An 18,111-nucleotide genomic window follows, 5' to 3' on the forward strand; every position below is an offset into this window, starting at 1 on the left:
ATGAGGGACTCTGTGGAGATGTCAATTAAAGGGCTTGAATGTGTGCAGAGTGGAGGGTCTCATGGACACGCGGCGGTGGGGACAGGGCAGGCGGTGCCCGAGGGGGAGGGGCTGGAGCGCTAAGCATGCTGGGCAGAGGGCAGGGTTTCACCTGCACATTCACCTGCCCCCAGCCGAAGTGGGTCAGGTTGAGGGCCTAGCAGCTAGAGAGAAACCTGCATGATCACCTGGGGAGGTGGGAATAGGGATGAAAGAGAGCCCCTGGGTCCATCCGCAGAGGACACCTGGCATTGCTTCCAAGCTTCTTTGTCAGGCCTAGGGACGTGGGACCATCGGGGTACATCCTGCTATGTCTGGGGCTTAGCTCGGGCTTGGGGGCCTGGAGGAGAGGGTGAGTTCTCAGATCTGCCTCAGGTGGCCTCAGGTCTGCACTGACACCTCCAGCAGCCACACCACCAAAACCATGCGGCCTGCTTTGTCTCTGGGGTTATCCCCTCTTCTACTCCATAGGCTGCCAAGGACACTCAGTGTCGGCTGCCACAGAAAGAGGGTGATGTGCCGTCCGCTGTCAGGGGCCGGAGTGGGTAGGGTAACACCTGCTCAGGGCAGAGCTAGGCTACTTGTGGGGCTGAAGGACAAGTCTCCAGAGTCCATACCCTCTGTCCTCCAGCTCAGAAACAGTGTTTCTGCCCTTTGGGGAGGCTTACCGAGCCCACTCCTCAGTTTCTGACTGTATGATAGAGACAATGTCTAGGCATCTGGCCAGCCCTAGCTGCTGCTGTGGAGAGAAAGGAGGTGGCCTCACACTTCCTCCCCAGCTTCCTTCTGCATGGCCTTTAGATCTTTTCTAGCTTTTCTTCTCAGCTTCGTGGTTTCCTGTTTTCAGTGAAATTACTCTGAGTTCCAGGCTCCATCTTCATCCATGACCACACCCCACCTCTGCAGGCTGGTGGTGCCCCTGGGAATGCCAGCCCTGGTGGCTAGAGCCTGTAGGCTGGGGTTCACAGAACAGAGGAGGGGAGTGGGGACTGGGCAGGGCCCTGGGACCTACTAGGCAGAGGAGGCTGGTGAGTTCCAGCAGGGTCTGAGGGCCTGGAAGGGAAATCTGTGCTTCTAGGCACAAATTTGTTAAGCGCTGAATCAATGTTTATGGCCTGTGTGATCCATTTCCTGACGTCCACATTTAATAAAGACCTCCTGCCCTTATTTCCTGAGAGGGAGAGGCTAAGGAAATGGTGCTGACTCCCTGGAAACACATCATGGAGGCACAGGAGAGGCTGACACTGAGTCAGGCTGCTCTGGTGATGGGCCCCGGGGTAGATGCACCGCACCCTTGCTTCTCAAAAGACCAGCTCTGGACCACGCTCCCTTCTATGTGCAGCCTAGGTTGGTGCAATGCTTTCTTCAGGGAGTGCTCTCTGGTGAGGGGACTTTTGGGAGATTCAGAAGATGGTGGGGCTGGGGACTGCAGTGGTGCCGCCATGCTCCACTCCAGCTTGGGCACAGTAGCCCTGTCTCAAGGAAGGGAAGGGCCTGTCTGGATGATAGCTGGAGCATTCCAGGGCTGGCTAAGATTTACAAAGGACAGAAAGAGGAACTGGGGTTGCCTAGGTGGCTGGGATGCTGAGTGCAAATTCCTCTGAGAAGCAGTCACTCACAACCCAACCAAGCAGTTGCCCTAACCCCAGAGAGCACCCCGTGTGGCCCCTTTACTGGGCACGCCAAGTAGCCTGCTTTGCATTGCTGCTGCTTTCCTGTCTGCACGCTGCACCCTGCACACACCCTGCACCCTACAACTCCCTTACCCTTCTGTGAGTTCCGGGGGGCGGGCTCAAACAACATGCAGCCCTAAGTTTCCTGGGTCACTCACAACTGGGAGGGTGACCTCTGACTTTGCACCAGCTCTAGGTCCTAGCAGCCTCAACAGTGACAATGCCCAGAGATCCTGCAGGCCGAGGACAGAGGCTTCATTTTGTTTGCAATTTTGATCTACTGGCATGACTTCCTGGGCACAGAATGAGAGGGAAGTCCTGCCACCACGTAGAGAGAAAGTGCTGACATGAGCTAGAAACATCTGCCTTGAGGAATGATACACAAGTGATAGTGTGTCTGTCACATTTTGACTTTTCTTACATAACACTCTGCTTTCCAAAACATTTTGACACGTGCTATTACTGCTTTGATTCTGCCCACACACCTGCCTCCCCGTCCAGACCAAGCTACGAATGCCTGGGAGGCATCACTGTCCCCATTTAATGTACAGGGAAAGTGAGGCTCTAAAGGGCTTGTTTTGTTCCAGCCCGAGTCCCCTGCTCCCCAGGTCTGCACTTCCTCTCTACCGAGTTGAATGGCATGACAGGCCAGGTGTTGGCTTGACCTTTACCTTGGACTTGCTTACAGTACAACCAGGGCCCCCTAAGGTGGGCTCATGTCCAAAGCTCCATCCCTTCCCATCACCTTCTGTCACTCCCTTTCCTGCCCCGTGATGCTGCGACCACAGGGCTCTGGTAGGACTCTGGTGGCCTGGGAAACCCTGTTTCATGTGGTCAGGAAGAAGCTAAGTTAACCACTGAGCCCCACAGCCGCTTAGTGGGCTGAGCCAGTGGGTAGGTAGTATTTGAGCAGCTGCAAAACATCCCTCAGAAGCAGGGCAAAGGGTCCAACCACGCAGAGCCAGAGGAAGCGGACTGACTGGGTCTATGGCACAGGGAAAGGGCCAGGCTGGGTTTCCTGAGTTCAAAACGGGGGAAGTGCCGCTTCTAAACAGCAGCGGCATCCAAGGTTAATAAAAAGAAGCGTCCTCAGCTCTAAAGGTATGAGGTGAGCTGCCAAGAGCCGTGTCCTCCGCTTCAGGGGGCTACTGCTGACGACCCTACAGCAGATTCTGTCATTCTGCTGGGACAGGTGACTTCTGGATGTTTTCACCAGCCTGGGAAGCCAGACTGGCTATCTGGGATTCAATAACCAGTTGGCTGTGAGTGGCTGGTTGGGCTCCTTCCCCCAGCCCCTGCAGGTGCCTCTGGGGGGTGTGGGCTCAGCTCCTGACCTCTCAGTTGCCTTCCGTCCTTCCTCCCTGGGCCCAGCCCTTCCTCTTGCAGGGGCCTCCCCCCTACGCTGATCTCCCTGCCTGTGCCAGAAGCTAGCAGAGGGCTGAGGCTGCACAATGGCTTCCCCTGGCGGGTGGCACACCATTGTGTGACAGGCTAGGGTGGGCCGGATGCCCCCGTGGCATGGCTGTTCTGAGCCCTGTGTGACATGAGGCCAAGAGCTGGGTGGGGATGGCACAGGCTGCTTACAGGAATGTCCCGCTCTCAGGAAACAGATGAGGGGTGGTGGGGGAAGGGATAGGCCCAGGGAGAAAGGAAGAGATGGGACGGGCCCAGACACAGATTTCTCTAGGCTCTGGGAGGCTCTTAGTGGCCAAATTCCAGGCCGCCTGCTTAGACAGCACCATCCTTTAAGACTTGATTCCAAATGATACGGCATCCAGAAAACCTTTCTCCTGGCTCTGAGCTCCTAGCACTGACATCATAGAGAGTCAGTTCTCGGGACCATTTCCCCCACTAGACCATAGGTTCCTTGAAGGCAGAACATGGCCCACTGCATTTGCACCTCCTAGCCTGTAGCACAGGCCTGACAAGTGTTTGGTGTTGAGTGAATAAATGAGTGGACTTGGCCTTGCCTTTGCCCTGCAGGAAGGCTGGCTGGTCTTGTGCCAGTGAGTGCTGGCTTGGCCCTGGTGGATAACTGCAGGTGAGAACAGTGGACAGTGTGCGGGTCTGCTGGACAGACAGATATGTGCAGGGTGCACCCACTTCCTCACCCCTCTAGACCACAGGGGCCTTCTCTGGGACCTCAGGATGGCTGGTCTGATGCTGGGCTCTGGCAGGTCCTGGGGGGCTGGGCCTTCCTTCTAAACCCAGCGAAATCTGCCCAATAGCAGAAAAGGGACCTTGGGCCGCTCTGGCTTGTCTTCAGTTCTGTGCTTGAGGATTCCCTGCCCAAAGGCAAGGGTCTTATCAGTGGATGCGAATTTTCAAGGGTCTGGTGTTTCTGAAGGCAAATGCCAATATGGTCAGGCACTGGCCACAGGGCCCTTGCCCAGCAGCTTCTACTCATCCCCACCCTGGCTCAGCTGGGCCAGGAGATCTGGGGGTGGTGTTTTAGAGGGTAGTGGAACCAACTTTTAGGATGTGTCCCAGCAGAATGTCACGGGGATGATTCAAAGGCTGCTCTCCTCTCAACTGTCCCTGCAGCTCCAGAGCGTGCCCCCATTACTTGTTCTTAGGCCTTTGTTCATGCTGATCTGAAATTCTCTCCAAAGTTGTTGTAGTAAGAGAGAAATTCCATCCAGCTGTGCGTTCCGTAGAACGCTATAGTTAAGTTCTGGGACTTGTAGTCAAATATGTAAATGCTACTGAGGGATGACCAGGTGATCCACCTGAAGTTTTGTTGCACCAGGGAGGAGTTATGTCAAATTGAGTCCTTCCACAGCACTACAGCAACTAGTGCTATAGCCCTTACCTGCCCTCTGTTATGTGTCCCGTAAGTATATCTAGTGGCCCCATGGATGTGAATGGCTGAATGGATGAGTGGTGACGGAGGATACTCAGGGTACCTAGAACCAGGATCACCTCCCGGCGCACAGATAACAGAATGTCCCCAACCACATAGTCCTCCCATATCCACACTCTTGGCAACACAGCTTCATGACTCACTCTTCAAAAGCCAGAATTCCTCTCCCCACATCTTGCACCTGGACAGTTGCTTTGGCCGACAGAATGCTACAGAAGTGACCTTCTGACAGTTTCCAGGTGTGCCTTGAAGGGCCACCCCTGCTGCCACTTTCTCTCCTGGGCCCGGGATAGCTTTCTGGTAGAGGACAGATATGTCAACCCCATGACCCCCAGCCGACCCCCAGAAAAGCAGCCACCCACTGACATCCAGTTTCCCAAACACCCGTGGGAGCCCAGCTGAGCCCAGACTTGTCCAGCTAAGCCAGGCCTGACTCGCCAGCCTGGACAGCGGAGCTAAGTCAAGGGCTGTTGCTCTCCGCTTCTCTGTCTGGACTGTCATGCAGCATTACTGCAGCCACAGAGAGCTGGTCTCAGCCTCCTCTGCTTTACCTAGCACTTTCACAGACATTAGCTACTTTGATTCCTCAAAACCATCAGCGAAGGAGATATTATCACCCTTTTATAGATGACAAAAACTGATATTCTGAGAGGTTCTGACTTGCTCACGATTACACAGCCGGCTCACATGTGAATGAGCCTCACTCCAAATGTCCACTGTTAGTTTGCAAACTACTCCAAGTCCCAGTCCACTACCCCAGACTGTCCACCCTCCGGCCCCACAGGGCTCCACCTCCATCTGCAACCTTGCACACTGTCCTGGGTGGTGGTGCAGTCCACCCGCCATGACAGATTGACCATGGACATTGGTCCCATTCAGACAGACACCAACTCAGACCCCAACTCAAGACGAGTGGTGACAGGGAGTCACACCGGCACCACACAGGGAGAGAGGCCAGACGGCGCCTGTTCCCGCTTAGCACCACTCATGGCGCGCAACTCAGCCAGCCTAGTGGGGCTGGCCAGGCCCCCTATCCAGATTCCATCAGGATGCTCCCCTAGAGCTTCTCTGTGCGAGCAAAGGTCATGAAATAGAAGCCCTGGGTGGCGTCCGACAAGGTGAACCAGTAACCCAGGCTTTGCACCCACCAGCCGTCCAGAAGCGCTGACAGGCTGCGCGATTAGTGGCACCGTGAAGGAGTTGTTGAGTCCCCACGGCGGAGGCAGCGGCGCGTTCCATTCCCACCCCTGTTCCCCTTTCAACGGCTTCCTGTGACTCACCGACAGGGTGGGGGTGCCTTCGTCCTCCACGGTGACCACCAGGTGGTAGAAGCCCTGGCGCTCTCGGTCGGGCGGGGCTGGGCGCGTGACGACCTCCCCGCTGACCCGGTCCATACGGAAGGTCATGTCCTCATTCCCCTCGGTGATGTAGTAGGACAGGATGCTGTTGATCCCGATGTCACGGTCGGTGGCTCTCACCTGGACCACGGCGGTACCCCCGCCCACGTTCTGGGGGGGAGAGCGGAGGGTGAATGCTCGGCGGCAAAGGCTGACACCTGTTTCTGGGAGCCCACGGCCTTCTTTGCCTGAACCTCTAGAAAGCTCTGCTCTGATTATCCTGGAGTAATGAGGAAGCTGACACGGATGATGGTGGTGACTTTCTGCGGGCAGCTGCTAAGGCAGGAGCCTGTTGACTCATCAGACCTCTTCTATAAGCCTGACTTATGTAAGGGTGTTATTCCCTTGACAGAGGAGAAAACCGAGGGGCAGAGAATTCAAATCCCACAATCAGTGGCAGAACCAGGGTCCGAGCCAAGGGGGGCTGGTCTGCGCTGGTCTCTCACCCTATGCCATTCTGCTTTCAGGAATGTCCAAGCTGGCATGATTCTAAGCCGTGCCAGGGCAAAAATTGGTCCGAGGGGCTCTGTCTTAGGACTGAATAGTAAATGCATTTCTTAAAAAGCAGCTTTCCCAGGGTAAATCTCCATTTCCCAGTGGTGTGAAAGAATGCTTTGTTCTTGCCCTCTGCTCGCCTCTTTATTTCCAGCACAAAAAGATGCTGCATTCTAGAACCCGGGCTAGGGACAGGGATATAATGACTAATAAGCAAGCCGCTGTTCCCACCTCCCAGATGAGAGAGGCTAGTGAGCCAGGCCAGCGTTTGAGGCCAGGGCTGCCCTCACCTCGTTCACACTGACATTGTAGCCAAAGGGGCTCTCGATCACTGGAGGGTTGTCATTGATGTCCAGGATGGTCACCTGCAGGATGTGGTCCTTCTTTCGTGGAGGGGTGCCACGGTCAGAAGCCACAACCTATGAGGAAGGGGTAGCTGGAGTCAGGGCTAAGGGTGGGGGAAGAAGGGTCTGGAATCTGTCCAGGAGGGGCGTCTGCTGGTGTAGAACACTTGGGAAGGCAGATTGTGGGCCCACTCCTGTCTCTGGGGGCGGGGCATCAGCCCTGGACGCCCCCAAGTCTTTCAGCCTTTACCCCAGGCGGCATACAACCCTTGCCCAGCTCTCATCTGGAGTCTGACTCCTGTGTGGCACGTCTTCACCTCCTCATATAGCCCTGTGCCAGCCCCAAACTCTGGGGCCAGGCCCAGGGTCCATGGACGCAGATTTGGATTTTGGCAAATAGATGAGGATCCTTCAGTCATCTTTTCAGCTATGAGTTGGAACCTTAAGCATAGCCTGAACCTGTCCCTGGGGCCTGGACACTTCCCTGATACTCCAGGGAGCAGGTGCCCAAGGGCTGAGATACCTGCCCCTCTGGAAGTGTGCCAGTCACAGCTGTCTGGCTGGCAGAAATGCTGGCCTTCATGGCTCCCACACCTGCAATCCTCACTCAGCAGAGGCAGGCGAGGTGTTTTCTGTCCATGGTACAAAAAGGAAACTGAGGCCCAGATAGAGTAGACACCTCACCCAAGGCCACTGCATTTGTGGAAGATTCAGGCTCTCCTGGATAGACTTTCTCTTCTGACTCACAGCAGGGATGGGCACCAGAGACCCATCCCAGGATGCCCTCTCTGGGGTTGGTCTCTCATGGCCTTGGCTCAAAGGTGTGTCAAGCACATAGTGACAGAGAAATCGACGGTCAAAGGGTGCTGATGAGCTGAGCCCTCTCTCAGACAGTCAGCAGTGACCCTGGCTAGGGTGAGTCCCCACCTTGAGGATGTAGTGGTCCAGCTCTTCTCTGTCCAGGGGCTTGGCCACGAACACTTCACCAACGGAATCATTGGTGGTGACGATCTCAAAGGCCTCAGCGATGTTGCCAGAGGCCAGGAAGAAGACCACCTGTCAAAGAGGAGACAGGCTGAGGGGCTGAGGACATGGCCTGGTCAGGCCGAGGGAACACCCCTGCCCTCCTGGGGGTCTGCTCAGCTAGGGGGTTTGAGAATAGAGTATTTTGTGTAGAGTGGTTACATCCCTCACCCTGTGGCAGGTCCCTGGGTGGGGGACATTGGGACACTGGCCCTACGGGCCACAAGGTGGGTGAGAGTCTGGCCGCCCTGACATTTCCTAGTGAGGGGTGCAGGAGCATGAATCCTTGTAGGTCACCTGCTAGGAGCAGTATGTTGTGTTATCAGGACTACAGGAATTCTCTCAGGCTCCTCCAACAACCCTATCAATGGGAGCTTTTCTCTTCAGACAAGAGGCTCAGAAACATGAACCAATTTGGCCAAGGTCATACAGCTTAAAGAAGTGCCCAAGAGAAAGTGGATTTGAAGCCACATGATTGTAAGCCCAAAGTCAGCGTGTCTGGACTCCCCAGAGGTATGTAAAGCATTTGTAAAGGTGGCGAACATTTCCTCAGCTATACCACCAATTCACAGATCAATGCAGTGAGAAGATTGACCTGCTCTGTCACCCCTCCTTGCCTCTGGGGGTATCTCAACATCACCGCCCCCTCCTTAGGACAGAGAAAGGAGTGTGCATTCTCTGACCTGGGCTGTGTCAGGAGGGCTTCAGCCTTGCACACGGGGGCGTGCTCTATGTGGTTTGTGGGTGAGGAGATGAAGGAATTACTGGGAAAGCTGAGCCCCCTCTGCTTCCAGCTTGCTGGGGTGGGAAATGACCTGTGGTCAGCTCAGTTCACTGAGCTGGGCAGGGCTGGTGGCCAACACTGCTGCCTCTTCCCTGACCACAGACTAGAGTGAGGATGGGACCTGGATGACACCCTATTTCCTGTTTGGTGAAGGGGAGGCCTTTAGATGCTACCCTCCCACTGAGGGGCTCTGGGAACCCCCTGCTGACAGGAAAGATCCAGACCACTTCTCTTGGTGCCCACCTGCCCATTGCTGCCAGCGTCTGGATCCCGGGCCTTGACAGCAGCCACACGCTGGCCCACGGGGCAGTCCTCAGGCACACTGACCGCCGAGTCGGAGGTGAAGTCAAAGCGGGGGCTGTTGTCATTCTCGTCCAGCACAGTGATGTAGACCTGGGGTGGCGAATGTGGGCACAGACCTCTCTCCTCCTTCCCCTCCCTGGGCTCAAACACTAGTCCCACCGTGGGCCTACTGGGGACCCGGTGAGGCCACTGACAAACTTCCAGAGCTGGCCCAGGCCAACTGTGACTGCCAGGTGTGTGCATCCAAATGCTGGCGGCTGGGAGAGCGAGGGAAGGGGCCTGAGGGGAGACTGTGGTGGAGGTGACTTGGACACCTGGAAGGTGGGGGCCCTGGCTAAAGGGGATGAGGCTACTACCCAGCTGCAAAGCCATGCAGGACTGCCAGCTTGGCCCTGGCATGACTTCCTGTCTTTCAAGGGGAAAGAGCCAAATTTCAAGCCCAATTTTTATATGGAATTAGGTGGTAACTAATAACATTAAAGAAAAAATTATGCGCAGGCCAGCTGAAACACCTTTGGCAGCCAGCTACTGCCTGAAGGCCTCCTTGTTTGAACCTCGGATTAGAGAAGGAAACAGAGCTCAGGCATAGGAGGCGGGTGGGGGACAGCTGGGTGGTCCCAGTGGGAGAGGACAGATGGGAAGGAGGGGAATTTCCAGCTTCAGATAAAAAGCCAGGAACATTGCCAGTGCTTCCTAAGAGCACATTGTTCTGTGGATATAGCTCTGGTCTCCTGCGAGGTCTGGAGAGTGAGCCAGGAGAGAAGGCCCGGCTGTGTGTACAGCCTCCAGCCCACAGGCAGCCATGAGTGGACACGGGCCACTGAGGCCAAACCATAGGGCCCCCTTGGGTTCACTGATAAGGGAGACTGAGGTGGGGCGGGAGGGGGCTCAGATTTCAGGAATCCCAGGCCAGGCCTCTTCTGACCATCCTGCCCCAGCTCACACCCCATCCTTCCTCTGCTGGACTTGGGCTCAGTGGCCCCCAGGCCTGCCTGCCTCCCAGTGTTCGCAGGACCCACAGAAGCCTGTGGATTCTTTCAACATTACCAGAGACTCCAGACCATCCTCCCTCCTGATCAGGTTTACTTCTCAGTCCTAATCACATGCCATGTCTTGAAGCAGTTGCCAGAACCACATACAGTGAGCCCAGGCCTCACAGCGGGACCTACCCACTCTTTACTAGCTGTGTGATTTTGGAAAAAGTTATTCAGCCTCTCTGATTTTCCACTCTCTCAGCTGAAAGTAGGGATACCTCCCTCACTGGATGCTGGAAGAAATGAGCAGCCACAGCATAAGGAGTTGGGTGTGGTGGTCCCCTCTTGCTTCTGGCCTGGCAAAGGCAGGGCCTCACTCGCCAGGTCTCTGCTGACCATCATGGATTTTGGTCACAGAATTCCATGGATTACGGAGCTCCCACCGGCACACTTGGGAAACCAGCAGAGTGACCCTTAGGAGAGGCAATGCCTTGTTTGGGCTCTCTCTGCTTTCCTTGCCTCATGGTTTTTCCACATGCTGATCTCTCTGCCTGAACTGCTCTTCCTTGTTAGCTCCATTAATCCAGTGCTCTCTGCAATCTCAGTTTGGGTCGCTTCCTCGGGGCAGTCCTCCTCGACTTCACTGACATCTTATAGGGTCTTTATCATGCCATTCAGTGATTAGTATGATACTTTGATCAAAGTCCTTCCTACCCTGTATCGTACACTTGTAAAGGTGGAGGCTGCATCTGATTCTGGTTTCCTGTTGCCCCTTGAGCCCAACCCAGAGCCTGGCACACATCATCTAATGATGATGATGGTGATGACAATGGTGATTAGAGGTGCTTCCAGCAAAGGGGAGTGAAGTTTAGTGGGTGAGGAGGGAAGGCAGGTGACAAGGTCCATGGGAATCAGATATGGGTCTGTGTCCCACCCAGGGTCTCATGCTCCAAATTCCATCCTCCCAAGCCCTGAACATGTTATGCATGCTCTACAGCAGAATCATACCCCACACCTGCCCAGCTGCTTCTTCCCACTCCCAGGGTCTACAGGGGCTGCTGGGCCCCAGAACTAGTACCCTATACATGTCCAGCTGCTTCTTCCCACTCCCAGGGTCTACAGGGGCTGCTGGGCCCCAGAACTAGTACCCCACACCTGCCCAGCCACTCCTTCCCACTCCCAGGCTCTGCAGGAGCTGTGGGCCGGGGAAGAGTCAGGTGTAGGTGAGCTGTGGTTTAGGGCTTCCGGCCTCGGAGGGGAAATAGTGCCATCTTTACAAGGCTGCTCACTCTGCCTCCACCAGCACTTGGGGCACAGAGGGTTGGTGTATCTGGGGTAGTGGCCCCTGAGAGCCTCAGAGGAAGCTGAGCAGCATAAACAGGGGCAGGTCCTATTTCTGGGAAAAGGGTTAAACAACACTAGAAATACCGGGGCCCCTGCAAGCGTGTGTCCTTACCGGAGACTCAGAGGAAGTGAGCGGCCTGGGCCAAAGAGAGGCCTCACAGCCTCCAGAACATCCCGCCATCTCTGTTGCTTCTCAACCTCAGTTTAAAGACAACTGGGCCCAGTTTACAGATGAGACTTTTGAGGCTCAGGAAGAGGACCCTGCTGTAGGTCTTAGACCTCCAGGCTGGGAAGCCAGGCGCCTGAGCTGGGGACTGCAGGCCAAGTCCCTGCCCACTGTCTGCCACCCAAAGACTCTGCTTCCTGGGACCTCTAGGAGGTCACTGGGAGCTATGGGCTCACTGCTGCTTATAGCCTCACCCACTCCCAGGCTACAACCCTGGATGGAGGTGGTTTGGGGGTGACCAAACCACCAGCAGGGAGCCCTGGCGGGAGGACGCCAAGCAGCCGGATTTGGCTCAGCCTGGATGCTGGAGTGACTTTTGGCCCTTCAGACTAACATAAAAGGGGCTCAGTGGGGAGAGATGACGTGGACACAACCAGGGCCAATGATGAGCTGGACGCTCCATGTGGCTCATGGATGGCCTCAGATCCAGGGCAAGCTGATTGTTAAATGTCCTGATTGTCAGTCAGTGCAGGATGCCACCCCAAGGGCCATCTCCTCCCACCCTGGCCCACTCTTATTTCAAACCCAAGTCTGGTGTTCCTGATGTGCCTCTCCCACCTCCCCTACCTATCTCCGACCTCAGCAGTCACCCCTTCTGAAAATGCTTCTTATACATGCTCCCCTGCCTCTCCCTGGAGTCCTTCAGGGCAGTGGCCCACACCATATCCACGGCTGCCCTCACCCAACATCCACCACGTCTTGGCCCTGTGCGTCCCACTCCACACACACTGCACTGTAACACACTCCTCATTCCAGGCTCCAAGAAATGGGGGAGCCCCTGTACAGAAGCCACTTCCATTGCATCTTTCTCTAGGGCCTAGATTCCATCTTCAGTACATCCTCTGAGGAAGGGAGGGCGCTTGCATAACCCTTACTCCAGACCCAAGAAAGGCAAGCACAGAGAGGCTGAGCAACTTGCCCGTGTCACACATCTGTGATGAGGCCTCGGTGTTCTTTCTGGGATGCATCCCACCTACACCTTGTTAGGGTACCCTTCACCCCTACACCCCGTGAAGCTTGGCAGCACTCGGCAGGCAGAAAGAGCAGAGCAGATGGGAAATGTATCTAGGAAGGGCCTGAGCCCAGGTGTGAGAGAAGACGGACTGGGGAGTTTATGAAGGGTCTGAATAGGCACCTGCCATCGGCCCATCTGTGACCCTTTCTCCAGGGGAGGCAGCAGACCTGGTACCATGCCAGGCCTGGGCCATACCCTCGCGGCCAATGGCACAGAGGAAAGCCCCCCTCAGTTCGTAGGCTACTCACCTTCTGTAGGCAGAGCCACAGGATGCAGCCAGGGAAGAGAAAAGGCAAAGATGCAGGTGGTTAGCAGTCTGGTTTTACCAGGCCCCGTCCCAAGAAGTGGTCTTTTGAGGAGGCAGCCTCCCCGTGCCCAACCTATCTGAGGCCTCATTTTTGGCCCAGGATGCCCGAAGGTATGGCATAGCTGGCTGCAATGCCATGCCTGGGCCATAGGAACCACTACCTATTGCCTGTCTTGCATGTTGGCAGCTGAAGATGTAGGTTTTAGGGAGCCTTGGGGGTGGTTTTAGGACTTAAGCACGGGGCTCTCACCTAGGGATGCACTCACCACAGTGGAGTCCACTTTGGGGCCGCCGTCATCTGCCTCTACTGTCAGGGTATAGAAGTCGCCCTTCTCCCGGTCCACCAGGCCCTTCACTGTGATCACACCCTGCAGGCAAGTGCCCGGCAGTGAGTGACGATACCACACCCGCCAGGAGGCTGTCCTGCCTCCAAGCGGCTTCATATTCTGGCCGAGCCAGACTCCTCGTTAACCCTGAACGTTCTACCCACCTTCCCACCGCCACACCTAAGTCCTTCCCATCACTACGTCCTGTGCCAACTTCTTCTTGAACTCCATTGGTTGATATCCTGCTTTCCACTCAAATCTCATACAGAGGCCACTACCTCTTCCACGTAGACTTTCTGCTTCCCAAGAAAGGTATCATGGCTTCATGGCTACCTTATTTGGGCCTGAGATGAGCTCCATTTTACCTCCATTATAGTTCCTGCTAGTGGCAATGACACCTATCCTTGAAGATCCCCCCTTCTACTCCTAGCCCAAGAGCTCTTTGAGGGTTGGGGAGGGTTGATCTGGCACACTTTAGAGACACCTTGCCTATCTTCAAAGAGGGACTCCTGATAAGAGACACACTAAAGCAAAGACAGAAAGGTAAGAGCCAGGCAGGTTGTAAGAGTTTGCTGCACCAGATACCTAGCAAAGCCAAGCTGTTACAACGAAGCACAAAATTTGTGCCAGAGCTTCCTAATAGCCAAGGTAAAAAGGGAAACCTGATGACTTGCATGGTTCTGCTATTCAGTGCCCTCAAGACATCAGGTTGCCTACATATCAACTTTATCTTACTCTTAAATATTAGGAGGGATGCATTATCTCAAAACCACTTTATGACGAAGGAAGACTGTGAGGCACATAGAAACAGTTCCATCAATGTTGGCTAACTTTAAAGGGCTGAAGCTCCCTGTCCTCAGGAGGAGGCTTCACTGTGTCTGTCCTCTGCCTCCCTTACCGTGATGGCATCTATTTTGAAGAGGGCTTTGGCCTGGGCACTGGTATAGGCGTCGAAGCGATAGGTAATCTGGTTGAGGTTGTCGATGGAGTAGGCCTGGACCCTCACAATCTCGGTGCCCAGTGCCAGGTTCTCCAAGATGGCAGCTTCATAGGAGGCATTGGAGAACTGTACAGCCTCATCCAGCTCATTGAGCAGTGTGACGTAGACGCTGCAGAAGCCCTGGTTGAAGGGGGGTGCCTGGTCGGTGGCAGACACGTTCATCAGGTAGCTGGTTTTGGTCTCGTAGTCCAGGAAGTCCACAGTGATGACAAGGCCCGTGCTCTCGTCAATCTCAAACTTCCCCTCACCACCTGACAGGATGCGGTAGTTCACCAGACCACCATCCCCTGCAGCAGAACACAGTAGACTGTATAGTCCCCGGTGGGAGTGGGGCTGCCCTGCGGCTTCCCAAAATGCCCACTGTGCACCTGCCACTGTCCCTGAGAGGTGGTGGCAGGGGCCATCTCTTTGGGCTGGATCGTCTCAAGAGAGGCAGCAGAGTGTGGGTCTATGTGGATGGCAAAGCCTAGCACACACTGTTGACCTCCTTGAGTGTGACCTTGGCATGAGAGCTATGTCAGAAGGGGCTGGTTCTGCTGCTGGAGACTCATAGTTCAAGCTCAAGCATCTCCCACCCTTTCCCACTTGGGGATTTGGGCAAATAGGAGATGGGGAAGTTAGGGTTCTCTTCGAGTGGGGACTTTGATCTAGAAAGTTTTGACAGAGACAGCTAAACCTTTGATCCCTCCAGCCGAAGAGTCCTAGAGCCAAGGACACCTTCCCCGGGCCCCACCCCCTGACAGCCCAAGTCCCTATGCCTTGGAATATACCCTCCAGCCAGAAGTTGGGGTTCCTTAGCTGAAGTCCGCAGACATTGAGGGAATGGTCACAAAACCACCTGGGAAATCCCAGATCAGACTCTTGAAATTTGCAAAACTCTGAGTGGATGGGCTTTTTGCTGAGGAGGGATTCGTAGTTTTCACTAGTTTTTCAGAGTTTCTGACCCAGAAAAACTCACACACCATTGGGCCACAGCACTGTGTATTACCTGAAAGGCAGAGACGTGCCTTTGCACGGGGAAAAATCCACCTTAGACTCCTTATCCCTGGGTCTCCCTCCACCCATGCTATGCCTCAAGTAAGCCAGAGAAGCTATGAGGGGCTGGGTTGGGAGCCACAGGAGTTGGGGAAATAAGGAGCAGCAGACCCCCAAAGAGAGCTCCTCTCTGGCTACCTGCCTAGGGTAGCACAGACAGCGAAGACACGCGGGAGCAATCGTCATGTGACCGAGCTTGCCTTTATTTTGTACTAAGCTGACCACTTTGGGGCTTGGGGTCCCTGGGGGGAGGTGGCGTTTCAGAGGAGACCATCACTCTGTAAAATAAAAAGGGCACTCCCCCTTGAGAAGCCCTTGTATGCCAGGCCAAGACGGAGCCGCCAGGACATGATGCCACCCACAGCTGGCTGCACGTAGGCCTCAGCCACGCTTCCCGCAGGCCTTCGCCTCTTCTGGCCCTGCCTGGACCCTGCCAAAGGCCAGCCAGGAGATGCTGGCTCCTGGGATGACAAATCTGAATGAATCCCCACCCGGGAGTTGAGATGACCCCCCCCTCCCCCGACTTCAAGACCGTATCAGGAGGCCCTCCCGGGCCTGGGAACCACTCAGTGGGAGAGCTGGAAGAGGAAGACAGGCCCCGCGGAGAGGGGAGGGACTAGCTAGGGAACAGACTCAGCTTCCTCCTGCCTCACCGGTGTCTCGGTCCGTGGCTCGGACAACGATGACCGAGGTGCCGATGCCAGCAGTCTCTCGAAGCCCCAGGCGGTTATACTGCTGCTGTGTGAACACAGGGGCCTCGTCGTTGACATCTTCCACATACACGATCACCTGTGGGAGCCCAGGCAGGAAGAAGATCATGGTGGGGAAGGAAGCCCGGGGCTGGGCCCCTGCTCTGGCCGGCTGTGAGCGCCTCTGCATGGCCTGGGCTGTGTGACTGGTCACAGCAGGGGGCGGGGGGGCCCTCGACTGAGCACAGTACGGGCATATGGGCAGGCGCACACAGGTTATGTAAGGAGCAAAACTATTCCGGGCTCTGCCACTACCCTGTGCATGGCTCTCTCAGGCCACAGGGTCCCTCTGCTGTCATCGGCAACAGCGCATGGGAACTCACGCCCTGTGCCACTCCTAGAGTCGCTATGAAGTCAGAATGAGTCAGCGCTTTGCAAAAGTGCTTGACCCATGCAAACATCAAAATATACTCAGGAGAAAGATGCTCACTAGGGCGTTGCAGGTGTGTATGCTTGTGCTTGGCCCCTTTCCAGTCTCTTGTATCTTTTTCTGAGGGATCTCATGGCAGGGGTGAGCGCTGGCAACCCTTTGTGGGGAACTAGCCCCCCCCCCCCACACCACTGGAATGCACACATATCAAGAGCCTGAACTGAGGGGTATGGAGCCCCTGGGGCACCCCTGGCCAGGGGCCACTGGGTGTGGGAGAGCTGGGCGCTCTGCTTCCTTGGGTGGGGCAGCTGTGGTGACTCTCTGGGGCTCTCTTTGGGGCTGAGTCCTGATTCTCTGGGCAGCAATTTGCGGGTTACTTGCCTTCTGCCTCCCATATTCCTCCCAACTTTCCCAGGGGGGCACTTCCTACTAATCACCCTGAGACCAATCCTTGCCCAGGGGTCTGCTTCTGGGAACCCTGCCTGAGAAACTTGTGATTTGGGGAATTATGCGTGATTTTCATCACTGCTCACCTGTACGGCCTAATTTCTTTTTGTGTCTTGCACAATAAAAATAAAGCAGTTTCTGGGGAGAGAGGTTTGTGGTTCTTTCCTTCCCTCACACCCATCCAACCCCTGGGAGCATGGGAGGGCGTGGCAGAAACAGGGCCCTGTCCAGAAGGACCAGCGGGGCAGGGAGGGGAAATGGGTGAGAGTGCTGGGGCTCAGGGAGTCACGAGGGCCTTTCCCCAGATGGGGAACCAGAGGCTCACCGTAGGGGGACTTGCCCAGGGCCTCAACATCACTGAAAGCACTGGAAAGAGTGGGGTTTCTCTGGCTCCCAAACTACCAATCCTACTGCTGGGGATGAGGAGGACCGGAACAAGAGGGACACCTCCTTCTTCCCAGGCTAGCAGCCCCAGGGCTGCAGGGACTCACCTAGCATAGAGAGGGGGTAAGGGCAAGCATGGGTAACACAGATCTCACAGCACTGACGGGGCCAGCCTCGGGCATGGCAACAAGAATATTTGGTTTTTGAGGGAGCAATGACTCTGGGATCAGTTCTGGCATTTCCTCTGGGCTTAGGTGGGAATTCATTGGCTGGAAGTAAAGAGGCTCTGTTGGCATAAGTGGAAAGACGTAAGTGGCATAAGTGGGCTGACTAATGGAGAACTGGTGGGTGGGGGCAGCTGGGAAGGAGGGGCGGGAAAGCTCGCTCTACCTCCCTTCTTTCAGGGCTGCTGCAGCCCTGCCACAGCGTCAGTTTTCACTCCAGACACCTGACCCTCACTATGCAAACTGACCCTGAGCACAGCTGTTCAGAACCTTTTAAGTTTGGCTTCACCAAGAACTTGGCTGGGAGATCCTGGGTGGGGTGGATGTAGGGGAGTTTGCATGGGTGGACTTCAGGAACGGGCTTTCCATAAACAGTGAGCCTTCCCAAGTCTGCGTGGTCAGACAGCCTTGACCCCCAGGGTCAATGGGGGAAGCTGGGTTAGTCTGACGGCAGCTAAGAGAGAAGGGAGTTGGTGAGGAGTTTGGGTGTGCTGTGTCCTCCAGACTGGCCATGTACCACTAACTTCTTGTTTCAGGAGGCAAAGTGGTGTGGTTTGCAACCCTGAGAGAACCAGGTGTGCAGGAAACAGCCTGCCAAGGTCTTGCCGAGCAGGAGGGCTCAGCCCCTGTGCTGCTGGGCCCCTGGGCCAGCCCCGTTCTCATTCTCTCTCAGGGCTGTGCCTGCCAGTGGTGTCAGGGCAGAGGGGCAGGGCGGAGGGATGTCTCCCTGTCTCTGCAAGGACCCTCCCCTTCCCTGGCCCCTCCTCTGGGCCCTTGCTGGGTGTAAAG

The 18,111-nt window shown here is 55.6% G+C and overlaps 1 protein-coding gene across 1 annotated transcript in view; it reads right to left on the bottom strand.

Moving 5' to 3' along the window:
* CDH23 (cadherin-related 23) overlaps positions 1-18,111 on the bottom strand; it is a 330,906-nt gene that overhangs the window by 58,489 nt on the left and 254,306 nt on the right. The window contains exons 28-35 of the mRNA XM_004681069.2: positions 15,802-15,937; positions 14,012-14,400; positions 13,054-13,155; positions 12,729-12,731; positions 8,862-9,011; positions 7,739-7,867; positions 6,758-6,886; positions 5,856-6,083 (exon numbers count right to left, since the gene is read on the bottom strand). Of these exons, the coding sequence (XP_004681126.1) occupies positions 5,856-6,083; positions 6,758-6,886; positions 7,739-7,867; positions 8,862-9,011; positions 12,729-12,731; positions 13,054-13,155; positions 14,012-14,400; positions 15,802-15,937 (1,266 nt within the window). The remainder of the gene's footprint in view (positions 1-5,855; positions 6,084-6,757; positions 6,887-7,738; positions 7,868-8,861; positions 9,012-12,728; positions 12,732-13,053; positions 13,156-14,011; positions 14,401-15,801; positions 15,938-18,111) is intronic.

This window comes from Condylura cristata, unplaced genomic scaffold (assembly GCF_000260355.1).
Source record: "Condylura cristata isolate star-nosed mole 26May11 unplaced genomic scaffold, ConCri1.0 scaffold00011, whole genome shotgun sequence".
Taxonomy (NCBI): Eukaryota; Metazoa; Chordata; class Mammalia; order Eulipotyphla; family Talpidae; genus Condylura; species Condylura cristata.